Source organism: Alexandromys fortis, unplaced genomic scaffold (assembly GCF_014885135.2).
Source record: "Alexandromys fortis isolate MF-2015 unplaced genomic scaffold, M_Fortis_MF-2015_v1.1 scaffold_6, whole genome shotgun sequence".
Taxonomy (NCBI): Eukaryota; Metazoa; Chordata; class Mammalia; order Rodentia; family Cricetidae; genus Alexandromys; species Alexandromys fortis.
The window spans coordinates 19,806,479-19,821,388 of record NW_026067902.1 but is presented as its reverse complement, the minus strand read 5'-3'; the positions used below and the strand labels follow the sequence as shown (position 1 = coordinate 19,821,388).

At 36.5% G+C, this 14,910-nt stretch overlaps 1 protein-coding gene across 1 annotated transcript in view; it reads left to right on the top strand.

Moving 5' to 3' along the window:
- Positions 1-14,910, top strand: part of Knl1 (kinetochore scaffold 1) — a 60,070-nt gene that overhangs the window by 16,268 nt on the left and 28,892 nt on the right. The window contains exons 6-11 of the mRNA XM_050132753.1: positions 1,670-1,722; positions 2,670-2,703; positions 4,484-4,521; positions 5,839-5,891; positions 7,616-11,437; positions 14,166-14,304. Coding sequence (XP_049988710.1) covers positions 1,670-1,722; positions 2,670-2,703; positions 4,484-4,521; positions 5,839-5,891; positions 7,616-11,437; positions 14,166-14,304 — 4,139 coding nt within the window. The remainder of the gene's footprint in view (positions 1-1,669; positions 1,723-2,669; positions 2,704-4,483; positions 4,522-5,838; positions 5,892-7,615; positions 11,438-14,165; positions 14,305-14,910) is intronic.

The window sequence follows — 14,910 nt, the reverse complement described above, 5'->3', positions numbered from 1 at the left end:
CTCTCTCTCTCTCTCTCTCTCTCTCTCTCTCTCTCTCTCTCTCTCTCTTCCTTTTTTCCTTCCCCCCTTTTCCTTTCCCCTCCATAACCCACTAAATAAATATTCACTTTCTCAGGAACCCACTAGATAAATACCTACTTTCTCAGGAGGTGGAGACAGTAGAAGCAGGAGTTCAAAGCTAGCCTAAGATTCTGTCTTTAAGAAAAAAATGAAGTGAAACAAACATTTATTGGGGAATAGCAGCAGCCATAACAGACTGTATTACCTCAAACCATAGCCAAAACAAACTCTAGAATGCAGCTGTTCAAATTCTTTATTTAAATGATACTCCATCATTATAGTACCTTCACCAGTGAGCTGACACCAACTCTTTGGTCCCTACTAACAATGAAAGTTTGCATCTAAGTAGACTTTTGTGAATTTCCCACAGCCACCCCGACCGACTCTATCTCCATTTTCAAAACTTCTTACTAACATTTCAAAACTTCTGGGGGTTTAGTTTTTGCTTTTTTGAAATGGGATCTTGTTGTGCTGTCTATATTAATCTTAAATGCCTACTCACAAGTAAGTCTTTTTATCTCTGTGTGCCAAATAGCTGGAATTGTTCCGTTTTTACAAATTAAAAAAAATTCTCAATGCCTCAACTTCCATTTGCTTCACTTTGGCTTGCATGTTCCCATTATAAAACTCTGCTATTCCCCAATAAATGTTTGTTTCACTTCCAGAGGCCAGAAGAGGGTGCTGGATCCCCTTAATCTGGAGTACATTATTTATTGTTTGTAGAATTGCAGATTACTTTTAGATCTATCCAGTTGGTATTGTAATGTTTTTATTCTTTGATTTTCAGATTTGGTAGACATATGCCTTTTTTAAATTTTGGGTTTTTTGGGACAGGGTCTCACCATGTAACTTCTCATCCTGGAACTCATTATGTAGATCAGGCTGGCCTTAAACTAAGAGCCACCTGCTTGAGAGCCACTGCACCAAGTCTGGAATGAAAGGTGTGCTTTACTACATCTGGTCAGTAGTTTGGAGGCAGAGGGAGGTAAATCTCTTTATGTTCAAAGCTAGCCTGTTTTTATTTTTGTTTTCAAGACAAGGTTTCTCTGTGTAGTTCTGGCTATCTTAGAACTCTGTAGATCAGCCTGCCTTGAAATCAGAGATCCCCTGCCTCAGTCTCCTTAGGCCTGAAATTAAAGGTATGCGCCTCCACACCTCAACTTGGCCTGTTCTATATAGGGAGTTATAAGTTAGGCTAGTTAAGAGTGTACGCCTATCTCCAAAAACAAACAAACAATAAAAAAAAAAACCCATAAAAATAATGAATGGGCCCGACGGTGGTGGCACACGCCTTTGATCCCAGCACTCGGAGGTAGTGGCAGGCAGATCTCTGTGAGTTCGAGGCTATCCTGGTCTACAAGAGCTAGTTCCAGGACAGGCTCCAAAGCTATAGAGAAACCATGTCTCGAAAAAACAAACAAAAATAATGAATAAATAAACGAAGCAATTCTTTGGCGCATGTGTGTGTGTATGTAGAATTTTACCATTTCTTAAAGTGAAAAGCAAATTTGCACACTATCAAAAAAGTACTTCACAGGTCAATAATAAATCTATAGTAAAATTTAAAAAAGAAGTTTTTCAGTATTCTTTATTATTTTTTCTCTTCTAGAGTATTCCAGACAGAGTCTCAAATGAAAACAGAGAGAAATTCAGAAATTACAGGTAAATATGTAATTGCAGTCTTTGGTAATCTGTTTTCTTTACAATTTTTCTGTGGTTATGTACTCATAGCTTCTCTTCTATCTGTGTGCACACACTCGTGTGTGTGTGTGTGTGTGTGTGTGTGTGTGTATGTGTGTGTGAGAGAGAGAGACATACATGCATCATAAGATGGGTGGAGGTCAAAAACCAGTCGAGAGTCTGTTCTTTTTCTACCACGTGGTCTCCTGGGGTTGAATTTGGGTCCTACTTGGCAACAAATGATTTCACCTACTGAGTCATTTTGCTAGCCTTCTGTTACTATTTAAATAATGTATCCCTAGGGATACAGGAATAGCTTTGTTGGTAAAGATGATTGCCATACCTGCATAAGGACTTCTGGCGTAGACTTAGATGCTCACACATGTGCATGTATATTTGTACACACCCAAATGAACATATATATAAACAGGTAGACAAAGTATATTCTCAACCAAATGTGGGGACTCACATCTGTAATCCCAGCATTCCTAAGCTGAGGCAGGATAACAAGTTCTATACCATCCTGAGCTATATAGCAAGTATATAGCAAGTTGACCCCTCATTGAACGGACCCCTCACTAAAACAAAAAAAGCGGAAAAAAAAAAAAGAAATGAAGTATACCTTTATTCAGGGAGACAGAAAGGTTAAATAGTACTTTCTTTTTTTCGTCCCTTTTGTTTTTTCCCTTGAGACATGATTTCTCTGTGTATCCCTGGCTGTTCTGAAACTCACTCTGTAGACTAGGCTGGCCTTGAACTCACAGAGATCCACCTTCCTCTGCCTTCCAAATGCTGGGATTAAAGACATGTGCTACCACCGCCTGGCTAGTAAGTCCTTTCTAGAATTTTGCTGTTAACATCTCTATATAACTTTTCTAATACTTAATCAAGCATTTCTGAACAACTTTACATTTTTTATTTATTTTTAGAGACAGAAACCAAAAAAATTGTCCTGAATCTACAGTAAGTAAAGGGGCATACACTAATTATGTTTAAGTGGTTGTTTATTAAATGAAAAACACTAAATATTTTTATTTTAGCATCCTTCCACTTAGCTTTAATTCAAAATACAAACTAGAATTTAGTATATGTACTGCTATATGTGAAAAATAAGTGTACAGTATAGTTTTAGTAGTGATGACAAACTCCATTTTTATATATAAATTCTTGAATTCATCACTTAGTATAACTTTCATGTGTGGGAGCTTATTTCATCAATCTACTTGTAAATGTTTTAAATGATGACTATGTAAGATTATTCGTTAAAACTTTTATTATAATAGCAAAAGATGTGAAAGAACATGAAGATGGCATAAAGATCCTTTATGATGGCAAAAAGGATATGATTAAATAAATTACACATTTTACATGTAATTGCTCAGCTAGAACAGGTACATATGTGTTTGTATTTACTTGTATGTGTATACATTCAATGCACATGTTTATACACACATCATGAAGTACCTCTGAAAATAACTTTGTGAACAAAGATGAGATCCTTCACAGAAGATGCATATTTGTATTTATTTTATTATCTTTGATTTTTCTTGTTTGTTTCTTTGTTTTTATTTTATGTATATGAGAGTTTTGCCTGCATGTATGTGTACTGTGTGGATGCAGTGCTCACAGAGGCCAGAAGAGGACATCAGATCCCCTGGAACTGGAGTTGTAGACAATTATAATCTGCCATGTGGGTGCTGGGAATCACACTCCGGTCCTCTGGAAGGTCCTCTTAACTACTAAGCTGTCTCTCTACCCCACCTATTAAGATTCTAAAATTAAAATTGTTTGAAGTAAATTGAATTAGTAATAGCTATGGTTTTGAAATAGTGAAGAAGAAAAAAAGTGAAAAGCAAATTTTTCCCCCCTTTGGATGATTCCACAGTGAGTTATTTTGAGTGTTCCTGCAGAAGTGAATTTTGCATGCTGATTTTTAGCTTTTATGAAAAACAACATAAATTAGATTATTTAATAGTATATAGTCAGCTTTTTACTGTAGATACTTGTGTTCTTTTTTCTTTAATTTTTTTTAAGTGTAAAGGTTTTAGAAAATGAATTGATTTACGGGTCTTTCAAATGAAGAAAGGAAACATGCTTTTGGGGGCTGGAGAGATGGCTCAGCTGTTAAGAGCACTGGCTGCTCTTCCAGAGGACCTGAGTTCAATTCCCAGCAATGACATGGGGCTGACAACCATCTATAATAGGATCTGATGCCCTCTTCTGGTATGCAGGTGTACATGCATGCAGAGCATTCGTACCTAAAATATAAATAAACAAAATTAAAAATGTATAAAGAAAAGAAAGCATGCCTTTACTCTTAGCACCCAAGAGGCAGAGCAGGTGGATCTCTGAGTTTAAGGCCAACATGTTCTACATTGTAAGTTCCAGGACATAGATCAAAGCATGTTTTTACGGTGTTCTTAGTTTAACACATTATTAAGACCATTCAAGTAAGGGTGTATAATTTTCTGCTAGTTAGCTGATGAAAACCTTTTTATCTTCCTTAATCTTTTTGTTTTGTTTGGTTTGGTTTTTGTTTTTGTTTTAAGAGAGGATCTCACTGTGTATAGCTCTGTCCTGGAACTCACTACGTAGACTAGTCTGGGCCTTGAACCTGCTTGCCTCTTACTCCCACATGCTGTGATTAAACGCATATACCACTATTCCTAGCTATTTTCCTTACTCCTTCAACTGTGTGATTCTTCATAATTTCTTGGGATATAATTCATAATTTTTTTTTTAGGAATAAGAATTCAGATGATAATTATTGTGCAATTACTGGTGAGTATAACCAAAATACTTCTCTTAATCATATACCTTTTGTTTCATTTAGATTCTTTGATGTAGGTAAAACATCCATACACATAAATTAATCTTAAAAGAATTAGTAAGTAGATGTGGTGTACACTTGTAATCCTAGTCCCTGGAGGTGGAGGCTGGAGGGTCAGAACTTCAAGGTCATCCATGGTTACCTAGCAAATTCAAGTCCAGCTTGGGATAGATGAGCCAAAATAGAAAAAGAAAAAATGCCAGGTGTGGTGGCACACACCTTTAATTCTAGAATTTGAGAGGCAGAGGTAGTTGGATCTCTATGAGTTTGAAGCCAATCTGGTCTACAGAGTGAGTTGCAGACCAGTCAAGGGTACAAAGACGCTCTTAAAAAACCAAAATGGTATAAAAAAATAAAATTATTAGCACAGGTAAAATAAATTTATTTCCAAAATAAATTCCAAAATAATAATCACTGTTTTCTGTCATTAGAAAAAGGCTCTTTAGCCGGGCTGTGGTGGCGCATGCCTTTAATCCCAGCACTCGGGAGGCAGAGGCAGGCCTGGCTGATCTCTGTGAGTTCGAGACCAGCCTGGTCTACAAGAGCTAGTTCCAGGACAGGCTCCAAAACCACAGAGAAACCCTGTCTCGAAAAACCAAAAAAAAAAGAAAAAAAAAGAAAAAGGCTCTTTAAGACTACAGTGTAACTCAGGAATGGATTGCTTGCTTGCCGTGAGTGTGTTCCTGGGTTTCATATCCTGCATTGGAAAAGGAGGATTTGGGGAAGAAAATATGAGTTCAAAATCTTAAAGATGTTTAATTCATAGGTCCTTATGAAGAACTTACTAACTAGTTTTCTTAGTAAGGTCTCTATTGCTGTTTTAAGCACCATGACCAAAACCAATTTGGCAAGGAATGGGTTTATTTTTGTTTACAGTTGTAGTCCATTATGATAGGAAGTCAGGGCAGGAATTCAAGACAGGAAGAATAGGGACACAGGAACTGAAGCAGAGATCATGGAGGACTGTTGCTTACTTGTTTGCTCTTGGCTTGCTCAGCCTGCTTTCTTATACAAAGCAGGAGCACCTGGTGAGGAATGCTATCTCTTACAGTGAGCTGGGCCTTCCCACAGGAATTATTAGTAAGAGAATGCCTTGCATTTTTTCAAATGAGATTCCTCTTCACAGAAAACTCTAACTTGTGTCAAGTTGACAACCAAGTAACCAGGCCACTAATAAATACATGTAACTGATGAAGGTCCTAAAAAAGAAAACCAGACTCCTGGCATTATGTTTTTCTTGCTATAATTTTTTTCTGTTTGCTCCGTAGGTATGAACACATTACTTTGTGCTCCTATTCAGACCCAGGTGCAACAAAAGGAGGTATGAGATCATGCAAATGTCTTCATAATTTAATCTCCTAAAATTAAATAACAGAAAATTTTATGGTAATCTCTAATTTTGAGATAATTTACTAAAGTAAGTTATAGCCTATCAAAACTTTCTGTATTTTCAACTAATTGATAACAGTTAATCTATAATTTTGAGATAATTTACTAAAGTAAAATCATGGCCTATCAAAACTTTCTATATTTTCAACTAATTGATAACAATTAGATCCAATTTGAATAATACCAAGTCTTCTCAAACTTTAATGAGCACATAAAATATCTCAGAATTCTATTAAAATATATATTTTTTTAAATTGAAGTTGTAGCTCAGTGGTAACTTGTCTAGCATTATACACATAGAAAATGTGTGCATGGGGCTGGAGAGATGGCTCAGTGGTTAAGAGCAGTGCCTGCTCTTCCAAAGGTCCTGAGTTCAATTCCTGGCAACCACATGGTGGCTCACAACCATCTGTAATGAGATCTGGTGCCCTCTTCTGGCCTGCAGGCATACACGCAGACAGAATATTGTATACATAATAAGTAAATAAAGATTAAAAAAAGAGAGAAGCCGGGCGGTGGTGGCACATGCCTTTAATCCCAGCACTCGGGAGGCAGAGGCAGACGGATCTCTGTGAGTTCGAGGCCAGCCTGGTCTAGAAAAGCTAGTTCCAGGACAGGAACCAAAAGNAGAGAGAGAGAAAATGTGTGTGTGTGTATTGTGTGCAAGTAGACAGACAAATTTGTTTAAGGTTGAAAAGAGTAAACTCTTCAGAGATTTTATTTCTCCTTTCTTAAATATTTATTTTGTTACAATGTCTGTGAATGTTTTCTTTCATGTATGTTTGTGCACCATGTGCACATCTGATGCCCAGAGAAGCCAGAAGAGGGCACCTGGTCCTCTGGAACTGGAATTAGAGACAGTTGCTAGCTACTGTTGCAGGTGCTGGTGTTATGCCCAAATCTGTGGTGCTGGCCATATCCTGGCATAGCTGGTCTCTTTGCTCCTGTTTGGTGTTTGTGGCATGGAAATGTCTGGTATCTCTTACATCTGGTTAAGGTATTTGCAGAACAGAGGACAAAGTTAAATTAAGGGATAAAAAAATTTAGGACCAGGGAATTGAGGCGGATGTATCTGACCTGTTTAAAGTGGATCCTTCAATTCGGCTCCTTGGAACTCACAAGAATTCTTTGGGTTTGTGAAAACAGAAGTTTTAGACATATGTCAGAATGACTGTAACAGCTATTTTTGCATAATGAAAAAGTATTTTTAAGACTATGAAAGGCATCATGAGAGAGAAATTTGATCTGAAATTTGTTTGGTGAGGTTGTCCTTTTAAATTGACAAAACCTCTCAGCTGTCAAAGTGCATCAGAGATTTTTTTTTTAAGCATTTTTTTTAAGATTTATTTATTTATTATGTGTACAACATTCTGCCTCGATGTGTGCCCGCACGCCAGAGCAGGGCACCAGATCTCAGTACAGATGGTTGTGAGCCACCATGTGGTTGCTGGGAATCGAACTCAGGACCTCTGGAAGAGCAGCCAGTGCTCTTAACCTCTGAGCCATCTCTCCAGCCCCTGCATCAGAGATCTTTGAGAAGGATAAATTTAATTTGTTTGGTGAGGTTGTCCCTTTAAACTGACAAAACTGAAAGTAATAATAAATTACAAAAGACCTTATATTTCATCTCATTTTTCTATTTTTCTTTTATTATAGCTTTCAGTTATAGACTACAACCATGACAAGAAACATGCAAATGACCAGACAGTCATTTTTTCAGATGAAAACCAAATGGACCTGACAGCAAGTCACACTGTGATGATTACCAAAGGGCTTTCAAATTATACCAAAAGTGACAACTCCACAAAGATAGATACCACATCCTTTCTGGAGAATTTAAAGAATCGTGCTGAGGAATCAAGAATTAAAAAGAAATTAGACTGCCCCATAATTTCCATAAGTCAAAATACTTTCCCAGAAAAAATAAATTCTGACAACTTCATAAAAAGATTAAAAACAGGAAAATATAGTACCTCTTTTGATAAGGAAAATTCTGAGATACCTATTTATTCCAAAGAATCAAACAGTGTCTCTTCTACACATCAAATGCATGCATCTCTTAATGTTGATAAAAACAGTAGTAATAGGACTAGAATCTTTAGCGAACAAGATGATGGGATGGATTTGACCCAGTGTCATACAGCCTATATTCAGACTTCGATTCCTCCATCCGGGCAGGACAACTTAGGAGGATTTAAACATGATACTGTAATTTATGGCAATGAGTGTATGGAACTGACAGCTAACTATACAACATGGATTTTGCCATCAGAAAATAATTTATCTGAAACAGAAATGAAAACTCAAAATGTCATGATGAATTTTACAACAGTTGATGAAACTAAAGCTTCAGAGAAGAAAACAGTTCTTAAGGATAAGCTAAATGCTGCTTTTCAAGTCTCTTTTCTAAACCCTGAAAATAAAATTCATATTACCAAAAGTCATAATATGGAGCCAGAAACTCATACAGTCTCACAGACCAATCAAGGTGCCAGCACATTCGATAAAACTTCAAAATCTATATGTTCTAGTCCAACTATACAAGGTTATAAGACAATTTTTTATTCTAGTAGCAATGATGCAATGGAACTGACTAAGTGTCTATTAAGTACGAAGGAGGAAAAAAGTTTGCTGAAGCCTGATGGTAATTATTCTAAAGTATGTGCCAGTCCAGTTGCTGGCCCACTCATAGAGAAAACTACTTATTCAGAAGAGGATAACATGGAAATTACCAAGAGTCACACAATTGTAATAGATAATGAGATGTTCACACAAGATCAAGAAAACATTAAAAAAAAAATTACAGATATACCAGTATTTGAAAAAGAAATGATTCCCCAAAATCATATAACTACATCAGAAGATGAGAAAATGAATGTAAATTATATTACAGTTCCTCAAGTATTTAAGGAAGGATTACAAGAGAGCCTAACAAATAGACTATCTGACAGAAGGATTGAACTCTTAGCAGGTGAAGATATGGATTTGTCTGAAAGTTATACAAGTCAGTTAAGAAGTCAATTTATTCCTACAACTTTTGACTTAGCCTCAAAGAATTTCACTGAGTCTTATTCTCAGAGCAAAAACTCTTCAGATGACAGGGGAAAAGTGACTAAAAGTCTTACCCAACCATTCCAGAAAGCAAGCATTATACTCAAAAACATCCTAACTGACTTCGAAAGCAAAGAAAAACATCGAGTTTTGAAGATTTCATCTTGTCTTGGTAAAAAGTCTCCTCTGTCAGTTGATTATAATCAGGACGTACCAAGAAACCATAATATATCCTCTTCTGGTACAGTTTTGGATGAACAAGTAACAGTAGGACATACAATACAGGACCAGAATTCTAAACTTCTTGAGCCACAGAGGAAAAACTTAGATGATCCCACAACTGACTGTTCTCATAAGATAATTTCTTCAGAGGAGGAACAAGCTATGGATCTAACCAAGAGCCACACTGTTGTAATCGGGTTTGGGCCTTCTGAAATACAAGAACAAAGTAAGACTAACTTAGAACATAGAAACAGCCATCTCACAACAATAAACAGACAAATAGATGTGAGCATTCCTATAGAAAAAACTGTAGTAACAACTAATGAGATGGACATGTTAAAGGACAGAAGTATACAGAAGCCTGAATTTCTGAAGGAAAAGCAAAATGTCGAAATTTGCGAAAGAAAAAGTGCTCATGGACTACAAATTGATAAAACCATTTTATTTTCAGAGGGTAATGAGAATGATATGGATGTCACCAAGAGTTACACGGTGAAAATAAACCATAGATCTTTATTAGATAAACATGATTCTCCTTTACCTATGACAGGAACTTCTAAAACCATTTTGTATGCATGTGGACAGGATGAAATGGAAATCACTAGGAGTCACACAACTGCTTTAGAATGTAAAATTATTTCACCAGATGAAATAACTCCTAGCCATCCAGATAATGCTGTGATGTCTATTGAAGGTCACGAGGAACTAGAAATGACAAAGTCCCATACTGTTTTCATTGACTATCAAGCAGAGGCGAACAGTGCCCTTCCAGACAGATTTGACTTTGAGTTATCCAAGAAAAAATGCCTACAGAAGCCAAAAGGGATGTCTACTACTGCTGAAAAGACTATATCCATTTCAAAAAATAGTGAAAGCAACCATCTAGCATCAAAAGGTAGCCAACTAACAATACTGGAGGAAGGGTCTAATAGTGGGCCTAGAAAAGATACTAATGATGATTCTGAGACATCTAAATTAGCCACTTGGAAAAATGCCAAAGATAAACAAAAACCTGGATTTCTGAATGAACTTCTGCCAAACAAAACTCAGAGAAGAAAAAGCCTTAGGCTCCAAAACAACAAGACGTTTCCAGAGAATGCTAAAAATAATAGAGATATCACTCAGAGTTCTGTGGTTGAAATAAGTAATAAAATTAACTTGGAAGATGGAGAGGACTTCAGTTTTGTGCCATTAACAGGAACTTTTAAACCAGTTTTGTCTGCACACACGCCAAAGGACATGGAAATCTCTAGAAGTCAAACCACTGCTTTAGAAAATAAAACTGACCCAGCAGAGGAAATAACTACCATACCTGTGGATAACACTGTAATGTTTCTAGATAATTTTGGTGATCTGGATGTCACCAAGTCCCATACTGTTTTCATCGATTGTCAAGTCAAAGAGAAAGTACTTCATGAATATACTAAGCTTGGAATGGCAAGAACAGAAAACTGTAGTGGTCCTGAAAGTGATACCTGTATTCAAGAAGCATCAAACTCTATAGTTTCATCTAATGTTTCATGCTTTAGTAGTGTTAAGCCAAGTCTGAGTAATTTGAATGGAAAAACTGAGGATGTTTTAGACTTTCAGACTGTTCATATATTACCTCCTACAGAACAGTCACTTGAAATAGGAAACCAGGCACATAATATGAGTATAGCACAAACTACAGAAATGTGTAATCCAGGTTCCAGTGGTGGTAGAGATGAAGAAAATGAAGATCTTCATATGGGAGCTGAAACTACCTCTCTACCACTAACGGCCATTGTCAAAGACAAAACAAGAAGATGTTCATTGGGAATCTTTTTGCCCAAATTTCCAAACAAGAAAAATTGCGGTATCACTGTTGTTGATGACCTGGAGCAGATTCCAGCAGGTGGAACTGACTTAAATCACTTAGAAACTCAGCTAGTCTCTAGTAAAGATTCAGACATTGGAGCTGATGCAGTCAAACTGAACTTGAGTCCATCTCAGTATATAAATGAGGAAAATCTCCCTATATATCCTGATGAGATTCTTTCCTTAGACTCTATCAGCACAGATACCGAAGAAAAGGCTCTGATTGACACATACTATAAAGAGATTTTACCATCTGAATGCAAAATAGAAATTTGCAATGCCCCAAAAAGAACCCGGGTACAAGAAGATGATAATGTTATGAATGAGAAAAAAATCAAAACACATGATAGTATACAAAATCAGGAGGTAAGTTGTTCGAAATCAAAAGTGTTTTTGAATCTTGTATTTTTGCTTTTGAGATAGATGTTCTAGAACCCTGCTGCTGTAACTTTCTAAGTGTCAGGATTACAGGTATATACTACTATACTCAGCTGTATTTGTATTTTAAAACTTAAGATGCTCTTGAATTTTAAATTTCTAAGCAAGTGGAAACTATTTCTACTTACTATAGATTAGAGAAATATTTCTGTATAGAATTTTCAGGGGTCAATTGGTAAGAGACTTTTAAGATAATGAAGTAGTAGCCTATCTCTGTAATCCCATCACTCTGAAGGCTGAGGCAGAGAATTGCTGTGGCAAATACCCACAAAAATGCAATTAAAAATTTTATAAATAGGGGGCTGGAGAGATGGCTCAGCGGTTAAGAGCACTGACTCTTCTTCCAGAGGTCCTGAGTTCAATTCCCAGCAACCACATGGTGACTCACAACCATCTGTAATGAGATCTGGTGCCCTCTTCAGGGGTGCAGGTACACGTGCAGGCAGAATATTGCATTCATAATAAATAAATAAATCTTTTTTTTAAATATTTATTTATTATGTATACAATATTCTGTCTGTGTATCTGCCTGCAGGCCAGAAGAGGGCACCAGACCCCATTACAGATGGTTGTGAGCCACCAAGTGGTTGCTGGGAATTGAACTCCGGACCTCTGGAAGAGCAGGCAGTGCTCTTAACCACTGAGCCATCTCTCCAGCCCTAAATAAATCTTCTTAAAAAATTTTTTTTTTTATAAATAAACCTGGCATTGGTAGTGCATGCCTTTAATCACAGTGTTCATGGGGCAGAGGCAGGTGGATCCAGAACACAGAGAACACTGTCTCAAAAAGAAAAAAAAAAGTTGTACAAATATTATCCAGAGTTAGAACTGTGTCTTGACTTTTTGAGACATCTTACGTTAATCCCAAGAATAGCCTCAGAGTCCCAGTCCTCTTGCTTCTACCTCCCAAGTCCTGAAATTATAGATGTTCAAGTTTGTGCTCTATAATACTGCATCGAACTTGTACAACTCTAATTATTCAGTCACTTTTGCTGGTGATTCCTCAGTTTTGTGTATAAGAATCTCTTCAGGGATTATATATAATTGGAAAATTCTGTGTGTGTGTGTGTGTGTGTGTGTGTGTGTGTGTGTGTGTGTGTGTGTTTACATATGCACTCAATGCGATGAGGCACAGTTGGTTCTCTCCTACCTTGGGATCAAGTTCTAGGGATCAAGTTCAAGTCATGGTAAGTGCTTTCATTACTTACTGAGTTATCTAACACATTTTCCCTCCCTCCCATTTTGGTTTTTCAAGACAGGGTTTCTCTGTGTTAACAGCACTGGCAGACTTGGAACTCAGTTACTCTGTAGACCAGGCTGGTCTTGATTTCACAGAGATTCACCTGTCTCTATCTCCTGAGAGCTGGTATTAAAGGCATGCACTACCCACCATTCCAGGCTCATCATGCACATTTACTTTCTTTGGAGCCATCACTGCCCAGTGAAAGATAAACTTATAAAGAATCTTAAAGGAATCATAAATGTAAATTTTCATATATGAAAAGGAATTAGTCGACTCTACTTTAAATCTTTAGGGTGCATACCCACTCATCAATAGATTTTATATCAGAAGACTGAGGGCAGAAATGGGTATAAGAAATTAATCATCACCTTTGGTCATCCTAGCAAGAAAGGCATGCCAACTAATGAAAATTGTGCTGCTTTGTTCTTGTTCCCTGACCTTAAAGAGTTTCACACTCAACTATGTGCCTTTCTAAAACTTTAGATTCTTCTTGGGTTTTTTAGCTCTGTGCTATTTGACAAAATACCTTAGTCTAACTTTTAAGTTATTTTCAAAGCTTTGTTTCAGCTATGATGCACTCTGAAACCTGTGAACACATCTCCCAAAATGAAGATTAAAAGAGTTTAAACTAGCTGGGCTACTAGGACTCGGTTGTTTTTCTTAATCATTAACCTAAGGCCCAGTTTATATGGCTTCTCAATAGAAACTCTTGTGTTCTTTGTGACACTTCCTTATTTACATTTTTAAATATCAAAATTCTATTTAAACTAACATTATTATTATCAATCTAACAGTACAGCTTAGGAAGAAATCATCCTAATAATAATCCACCCCTAAAAATCTACAGTAGGATGGGATGTTTCCACAGGGTAAACAACTACATTACAGGCAGTGGTGATCTCCCCACTTCCATTCACACCATGCTAGATACTTGAGAAATATGATAGCAGCAAACATGTAAGGTTCTAATTTCCTTTTCTGATGTAGCTTACATATTGGTGGCTAGCAGCAAAATAATTGAAAATTTTAACATTAAAGACCTAAATTGTCTGATAACTTTAATAAGTTATTGTATATGAATTATATAGATAATTTTTTATAAATAGTATTTTTGTTGGTGTTCAACATTTAGTCTCTGTAAATACCAAGCTCATAACATTATGCTGATGTTTTGAAGTATGTAATTACAATGTAGTGTACACATGAACATACACTTGTGCAAATGTATAATGTAGAAGGAGAAACCTGCAACAGCATGCATGTGGCTATCATGGGACAATTTATGGAATCAGTTATCTTCTTTTACATTGTTTCTGGGAATAGAACTAGGGTTACTAGGCTTATATAGCAAGTGCCTTTACTGACTAAGCTATTTTACTTGCCCCTATGCTGATGTTTCTTTGATAATTTCAGATTTTTGATCATCATACTGAAGGGGATATCAATAAAAATGTCAACAGTGTATTGATAAAAAGCCTGAGCAGGACCCCGTCTAGTTGCAGCAGTGATCAGGATTCAATCAAGGCTGACGGAATCTCTCTGGACATCAGTAGTAAGACCTCTATTTATTTATTTATTTATTTATTTATTTATTTATTTATTTATTTATTTATTTATTTAAATATTTATTCATTATGTATACAGTGTTCTGTCTGTATGTCTGCCTGCAGGCCAGAAGAGGGCACCAGATGGGTGGTTGTGAGCCACATATGGTTACTGGAAATTGAACTCAGGACCTCTGGAAGAGCATCCGCTGAGCCAATCTCTCCAGCCCCAATTTTTTTTTTCAAGAAAGGTTTCCACGTGTAACTCTGGCTGTTCTGGTTCTCACTATGTAGACCAGGATGGCCTTGAACTTAGATCCTTCTGCCTTTTTCTCCTGCGGGCTGAGATTAAAGCAGCCACCAGCACCAGGCTAGCAGTAAAATCTTTATGAAGGCTAAATAATAACAGTTTGTTGAATCCTTGATTGATAAGTACATTTCAGTATAGGAAATATTTTAATGCTATATAAACCCTCTCAGGTATAGAGTTGATAAGTAAAGTAATATTTCACTTACATTTGATTTTTAAAAATTTAATGAAATGACAAATGTTATATTACAGAGGAATAGTTCATTTCCTCCAAAAGCTTCTTATTAGTGGAGAAACACTGAAG